Raw genomic sequence first — 8,158 nt, forward strand, 5'->3', positions numbered from 1 at the left:
CGAAGAAAGACGTTTCTTATGTAAACTAGTCAGGTGGCAACCATTTTAATAGTTAAAGAGGCAAATTTGTCCCGAGCCGTACGTTTATGTAGTTGCCGGATATGCAAATACCATGAAGAAAGACGTTTCTTATGTAAACTTCGCAACTGCTTAAACATTAGTGTTAATTAACTCGTGCAAAATTCAACTTTTAATTAAATTTACATAAATAACCGTCCAAATGGACCAGCCATTTCCCTAATTCTGGCATCTCTCTCTAACCCCATTGCAGCTAAATTTTCTCTTGAGAAGAATTGATGGCCATCGCCCCCTCAATTCGCCGGAGGTAAGCCCTAGCGCACATTAGAGCCATTATTCATCTCCGTCCTTGTCATACGCCCGCATTTATCTGCAGTTTTTATTTTGTATTGCATATATTGTTTAATGGTGCGTGCAGATGAGGTCTAGAGCTAAATTTTGATAACCCATTTCTCAGAATCAAAATTTTATGGGATTAGTTTGATTATGTGGTTGAATTTGTTGATGGGTGCCTTTTGTTGATTTCTTTTCATGCATGGAGCTTAATGATGGAGATGAATTGGTGTGGGGAAAATTACAATATGGTCCTTGTTTTTCTTGGAAGTCAAGTTTGATGTGAATGTTTGGAGTCTTTTGACGATTTGGGTCTTGTTTTGATTGAAGAAATTAACAATGGATTGCGGAACTTAGGAGCGGTAATTATAAAATAAAAAGAATTATTAGATTTTTAGTTTTTATAAAAAAAGCCAATATTTAAGTTAATCCCCATCAGTGAAGTCTGTTTGTGGGTATTTTTAAGTTAGATTATATTTGATGGCCAAAACTTTAATGTGAACATAGTGCGGAAAATTTTCTGTCATTTTTGTTCCTTCCTCATAATTTTTTAACATTTAATTCTCTCCATGTTTTTAAATATTTAAGATGTTTGGCATTGCCTCCTCTCTTATAAAAGAGGAAGTTGGATGATAGAGCACTAAGTGGAGATAGCAATTGGATATAACCTAGATTGATAATGGCCTTATTGATTTAGTTTATGTCCATTGCTTTATGAAATTATTTAGTCTCAAGTTGGAAGAACATTTTTTTTCACGATGTGATTTTTTTTAATGAAAATTAACTTGAAGTGAGTACCTAAAATGTATTGATGTGGATATTTCAGCAACAACAACAAGTTCACTTGGTAAAGCTTGGTAGATACTGATACAGGATAGTCATGGATAGTCCATCAAAAGATTTTAAGATCTATTAGAATAATTTTAATTTTAGTAATATTTGATTTGATCACATGAATTTTTTTTAGTTAGGATTTGATTTTGAAATTTCATTCTATTTTTGCTAGGATTTTATTTGATTATATCTTTTACTTTTATTAGGTTTTGATTTGATTAGGATTTTTATTTACTTCTTTTTAAGTGTTTAGTTGATTTCTTTTCCTATAAATAAGAAGTGTAATCCTCCATGAGAAATAGACATTAATGAATAAAACAATTGAGTTTGATCTTGAGCATGTGAATTGCTTATTGGCATGTGAAGTGTCTTTAGGGTGTGAAGCCTTTGGGTGTGAGGCCCATAGGTGATGCCTAGTACCTGTTAAAATTCTCCTTCAATTATTCTTCTAGATCATCTTCCACTCATTTCCCCTCCAAAAGAATCTCCGCCATCCAAGTAGTCAAAACAACCTTCACAAAAAAAGCTATTGTTCAAGTGTGAACAGTATGTGCGTACTGTTCATCTTAGTAGCCTTCTTCTTTGTCATGTATTTTAACACTATTCCTCCAAGTTGTCGATGATTTCTCACCTCCAGACCAAAACTCTTACATCTCTACCCATCATTTGGTATTAGAGCCGAAGGATCCACAGTTATCAGAGGTAAAATACTAGAACCTACTTCACATGGGTATGATTTTAATCCACTTAAATTTGGTAGCCTAGCCTACTTTTATGGCTTTGATGGATATAAGGAGCCTTATGGATTTGATGTTTGGATTTTCAATGTAGAAGATATATTTTCTATCTATGATATGTCAGAACTGAAAATGTATTTATATAATGAGTGTAGGCTAAAGAGAGAAGCAAAATATTGGTAGTATAGAAACTATTATCATTCAAATATCCGTTCATGAACGACTATGAAAGCTTTTGGAGATGAGGTACTCTAGCCCATCATCTAGAAGATATTGTTTCTCTTCAAATTTTAAAGCAAAGCCAACATAAATTCCTCAACCCCTGTCAGATGTGGATGTTCAATCAAAATTTAATTTCAATCTAGATCTGAAGCTTCAACTTGAGTCAGATAAGAAAGCAGAGCAAGATAAAAAATTCAATCAAGAACCAAAGTCCGAGTCTGAGCATGAGCCAAAATCAGATATAGATTAAAAGATCAATCTAGAGGGGGGGCTTAAACTACAGCCAGAAGAAACAAATTAAAAGATAGATCTAAATCCCAAGCTTAAGCAAGAGTTAGAACAAAAAACAAAGTAACAGATCGATCTAATGCTCGAGCTTGAATCAGACCCAGAGCTCAAGTCAAGCCTAGAATCCAAACTTAAAATTGATATGCGGTACAAATTTTAAGATAATTTAATTATTGAGTTCGTTATTCCAGACCCTTTATCATTAACTCAATATCGGGTTTTACAACTTATCTTGAAGATTTTACAATCTACAATAGAATTTTTCTCACCAATCAAGTCAATTATTCCGCTCTCCCATTATAAAACTCAAGGTCGTATTTTTTCTAACAAGGGGAGATTTGATGTAAGACAATTATGGATCGTCCATAAAAAGATTTTAAGATCTGTTAGAATAATTTTAAATTTAGTAATATTTGATTTGATCACATGAAATTTCTTTTAGTTAGGATTTCTCTAGGATTTGATTTTGAAATCTCTTTCTATTTTTGCTAGGATTTTATTTGATTGTATCTTTTGCTTTTGTAACGTTTTGATTTGATTAGGATTTTTATTTACAATGTAATCCTTCATGAAGAATAGACATTAATGAATAAAAGAATTGAGTTTGATCTTGAGTATGTAAATTGCTTATTGGCACGTGAAATGTCTTGCGGGTGTAAAGCCCTTGGGTGTGAGGCCCCTAGGTGATGCCTAGTACCTATTAAAATTCTCCTTCATTTATTCTTCTAGATCATCCACAACTCATTTCCCCTCCAAAAGAATTACCGCCATCCAACCAGTCAAAAGAACACCTCCACCAAAAAAAAGAAGCTACTGTTCAACCATGAACAGGACCGCGTACTGCTTCTCTTAAAAGCCTTCTTCTTCGTCATGGATTTTAACCCCATTCCTCCAAGTTGTCAACGGTTTCTCGCCTCTGGATCGAAACCCTCACGCTGCTCCCCATCAGATTCCTTATTGAAGTTTTTGTCAATATGCGTAAACTTGTGCTGCATTCTGTTTCTTGGTTATGCTGATATGCAATCTGTATTAGTTGGCTTTATATTCAGTACATGCTGGCATGGGGTTCACTTTGGGGGTACTGCATACTGTCATTCTTACAGTAAAAAGATGTGATGTATGATATACGACAAAGAATGGTAAAGCAATTCTAAGCTAAAGAGGATACACATAGTAAAATTGTTCTACCATCCGGTGTTTGGAATCTTTTGATCATACAATTGAATGGCTGGTTGAATGCTCTTTTTTGAATATTGAATAATACATAAATATTTCTGAGACATATGCCTAATTGTTAAAGAATTAAATTTAATATGTGTAGTTCCATATTATTCATGGTGATCACTTTATTGTTGAAGATTTTAACAATTCGGTCTGAGTTGCGTCAATATTCATTCATGTATGTGAACTTCTGAAGTCATAAGTTAGCCAAAGCATGCAATAATTTGTAAGCATGTACCCTTTCTCCAAGGAGAAAGTGTAGTATGGCATAAAGCATGCCTCTTTGCGCTCGTTATTTCTTTTTGAGCAGAAAATATTATCATCGATTTGTTTCTACGACCATAGAACTTCATATTTGCTCCTAATTTTTTTTCCCTTCAGGAATCTTTAAAACATAATGAGCTTCAGGAACTCTTCAATCGGTTTGGGAAAGCAATCGTTATTTGAAGAGCAGAGCAACAAGGTAATCAGGATACGAGTCAAGCAGTATGCTTGGTTATTTCCACTTAGTGGGAGGATGACTATTTATTTGTTCAAGGGGATGCTTTGTCAAACAAAGTTGCTCAAAGAGTTTGTACAGTTTTTTATTTATATTCTTTTTATGTCATTTTCCAGGTTGAGGAAGTAAAAGCTTTGTTGGGACCTCTGCCAGATAAATTTTCTCGTTACTGTTCAGATGCCTGCATTAGAAGATACTTGACAGCAAGAAGCTGGAACGTTAGGAGAGCAACTAAAATGCTTAAAGGAACTCTAAAATGGCGTCTGGAAAATAAGCCAGAAGAAATTCGTTGGGTTAGTAGAAGTCAAAACTCCTGCATTGCACTAATCCAAGGAGACAAATAAAGTAAAATAAAGGACATAGCATGTATTTCATGTTGTTTTTTTTTTTTTTCAAATTGTGTCTTGCTTTTTTATAAATCGTGTCTTGCTTTTTTCCATATGCCTTATATCTAAAACTTTAGGGTTAGAATCTCTACTTCAAAAACTGTTCTACTCTCGTGTGTGCATCTGCTTTCCATCACGAACTTTGTAATACTTCATTCCACTTCTTAGTGTCAAGCATCACGTTTAACTACAGTAATTACTTAAGATAAAAATTTCAACGAGTTCCAAATTTACAATTGTGATGAATTATCAGATAGGCATGTGTACTGACATGGAACATGGTACTCAAGCAAAGTTTATACAAGTTATCATATGCATGTAGAGACATTACTAGCTGAATACTCAGAAAAATAATGCACAATGTTCATGTTAAATACATCTATACAATCTCGTAATAGGCACCCCTTCTCCACATTGCTAGCCTGCAACTATTGCAAAAAGAAATTCCCCTCTATCAAGTATGGCCAAAAAGAAATTCTCCCTCCCTCTCTCATGCACAAAGCACAGCCAGTATTCCCCCCTTATTCACAACATACACACAGTTATCTGAAAGAGTCCAGGCTATCGAGCTCATGCAATAATCAACATAAAAATATTAATTAGTTCACCTTCTATTCCCTTTTTGAAATACCATCAGAAGAATTTACTATCTGATTAAATGTTCTCCTTATATGAGTCATCTTCCTAGTCCATCTTTGATATTCCAATTTGACTCGATATTCATATATTTTTCCTTGAAATTCGTGAATTGTGCAACATTTTGGATTCATGGTCAAGGGATGCAAGTTCTTGGTTGAATTGTTTTTAATTGTTACAGAGATATTTCAAAATAAATCCTTTATTGAAATTCTTTTAATCAATTATGATATATTTGGATGGAATAGAAACATTTGGAGCTGCAGAAGAGCAATCTGATAGACATTCTGCATAGAACTTTTCTTTGAAGCTATATCTTATTATCTTGAACAACCAAACTTCTTTTGCATTTTACATATAAACTTGCTTCACTATAAGCAAATGGATCCCTTTTCAAATTAGCCTGCTACTCCCGTTGGGTTCTTTTAGAAAGTATCACTATCGACAGCGTGCATAGCAATTTTAAGGAACAGTATCATAAGTGCAGTATTCTCTGCATTTATGCACTCATTGTTTGGGAATTCTTCTGTACAAATATCTAAACATTCAAATTCTTAAGTGAAATCAATCACTCTATTTGTATTTTTTTGTATCATTATCTTTTAACCAATACTATGGTTTATAGGAGGATATAGCCCATGAAGCTGAGACTGGGAAAATCTATAGATCAAATTTTGTTGATAAGTACGGAAGAATTGTCCTTGTCATGAGACCCCGTGGATGCCAGGTTTGATAAATCCTAGAAATTAAACTGCTTCTTCTCAGCCTCTTTAAACTTGTAATTTGTATGTAATATGATCGATATTGATGCATTTGGATGTTGAGAGCATGTTTTGAACTGCAGAGCACAAATTCAACACAGGGACAGATTAGGTACTTGGTGTACTGCATGGAGAATGCCATTTTAAATTTGCCAGAAGACCAAGAGCAGATGGTTTGGCTCATTGATTTCCATGGGTTCACCATGTCGAACATATCAGTAAAGGTGACAAAAGAAACAGCAAATGTTCTACAAGATCACTATCCAGAAAGACTAGGGGCGATGATTTTGTATAACCCTCCGAAGATCTTTGAATCTTTTTGGATGGTATGTTATCATTTTATTATGGTATTCGGATTTCTCAAGGAAAATGTTCAATATTCATTAGATTTTCCCTCTTTCAGAATGTTCAATATTCTCTGATTTTCCACAAAAAATCTTCTCGCACTCTGATTTTGATGTGACATAATATACCTTTGGGTTTTTAGCCTATATAAATTATCTCCAAATCTATCTGATTTGCAGATTACCTCCCAAATTTGCATATTTGTTTATTTACCCTTACATTCTCCCACATCGGATATTTTTACCCTTCTCACTTAAATACCGTTAAAGTTCACAGAGGTAAATTAGCAAATATGCAGATTTATAGGGCTTTTTTTGGAGGGTTTGTGTGTGTGTGTGTGTGTGTGTGTGTATGGGGGGGGGGGGTTGGGTTAAAATCGTAAGATTTGAAGGGGTGTGTAGGTTAAAAAGAAAGAAACCTATCTTTTAGTGTTGGGGGGTATTTCTGTCCCTTTCTCCTCAGTTTGAAATTAATGATGTTAAATGAGTCAATGAGAGGGGTATTTTAACTTAATGTCTAAGAATATAAGGGCAAATTAGCAAATATTCAGATTTGAGGGGTAATTCTACTAATAAGATAGATTTTGAGGGTGTGTAGATAAAGACCATGTATTGTATACAATAAAGTTTCCCACACTTTTGTTTGCTTTATTGTTGAAAAGTTTGCAGATTACTCTCTGCTCCTATTCAATATTTTTAAGTAGAGTGCTTAACACGGGATTATAATATAGTTTTTTCTATTGCAATAGTTACATGAATTTCTACACACTTTCACAAGCAAGACAGAGTCTTTACAGTTTAAACATGAGAAATAGAGCCTTATTCCTCCTGAGTCCAATGTTAGACATGTAGCGTTGACATAGTTTTTCTATCCTTTTTTTAGTAGTTGTACCTGGAAGACATCATAATATTCTTGCTTTGTTTTTCTATTATGACATTGTTACATGTTAACTTGTTATTGTTTTTGAAATATATACAAAATGGACTCATACTTGCAGGTGGTAAAACCTTTTCTAGAGGCTAAGACTAACAAAAAAGTTCAGTTTGTTTACAAAGTCGACCACAATTCTCAAAAGATCATGGAAGAGCTATTCGATATGGATGAGCTGGAAACTGCATTTGGAGGAAAGAATCACACGAGTTTCAACTACACAGATTATGCTGCAAAGATGATGGAAGACGATAAAAGGATGCCTCTGGTTTGGGCCGGAGGGGATGCAGCTCAGCCTTTACCTGTGTCTAGCCTTAATATCGACATAGGGTCAGATTCTGATGAGTCGGTTAAAGAAGACCCAGATACTGCCTTGAAGAGATGAGAGTAGCGAGCTCATTTGGTTCAACATTAGACTAACCTCTGTTTTAGCTACCTCCTATTAGCCAGATTGTTCCCTCGAAATAAATACCAGGATGTAAAGTACATATTCTATTTTCTATTTCTGTTTTCTTTCATCAGGACATCTCTAATTGGATTGTTACTTGTGTTGAGGCTGCACATCTTATTTTGTACAATTTCTGCCTCTCAGTTTGTCGGCAATTGTCTTCCTTACGCATCAAATCTAAACTTAGTAGTTTCATGTTCATACTGCAGAAAATCCCCAGCAGGGGACTGACTGAATGGGAGGAAATTGCATTCTTCAGGAAATTTGCTTGTTGTTTTAGCACAGATTTGTTTTACTGTCGTGCCCTCACTCCAAAATACTATGAAACAGGAAAGGACATGATATTTGTTTTAGCACGGATTTGTATATGAATAACATGTCAAAGATTTCTTACTAGTCAACCTAAACCATAGAGTATGTACAAAAGAAAGTATCTGAAGTATTAGTAAATTGAGCATGCAGTACTCTTCAGCTTTCGCTTGGAATATCCAGTATTCCAA

General features: G+C 34.5%; 1 protein-coding gene across 1 annotated transcript; it reads left to right on the forward strand.

The window, feature by feature from the left end:
• Positions 215-7,839, forward strand: LOC109820286 (random slug protein 5-like). Its single transcript, XM_020386415.1, has 6 exons — positions 215-325; positions 4,035-4,116; positions 4,269-4,445; positions 5,800-5,901; positions 6,019-6,261; positions 7,278-7,839. The coding sequence occupies exons 2-6, from the start codon at positions 4,051-4,053 to the stop codon at positions 7,593-7,595; spliced, it is 906 nt and encodes a 301-aa protein (XP_020242004.1). The 5' UTR covers positions 215-325; positions 4,035-4,050; the 3' UTR covers positions 7,596-7,839.

Source organism: Asparagus officinalis, chromosome 8 (assembly GCF_001876935.1).
Source record: "Asparagus officinalis chromosome 8, Aspof.V1, whole genome shotgun sequence".
Lineage (NCBI taxonomy): Eukaryota > Viridiplantae > Streptophyta > Magnoliopsida > Asparagales > Asparagaceae > Asparagus > Asparagus officinalis.

Bases quoted from the DNA above. Each gene is read 5' to 3' on its own strand.
- LOC109820286 (XM_020386415.1), top strand. From the start codon at position 4,051: ATGAGCTTCAGGAACTCTTCAATCGGTTTGGGAAAGCAATCGTTATTT. The intron at 5,902-6,018 runs GTTTGATAAATC...TTTGAACTGCAG, and splicing joins TGAGACCCCGTGGATGCCAG to AGCACAAATTCAACACAGGG. The intron at 6,262-7,277 runs GTATGTTATCAT...TCATACTTGCAG, and splicing joins TCTTTGAATCTTTTTGGATG to GTGGTAAAACCTTTTCTAGA.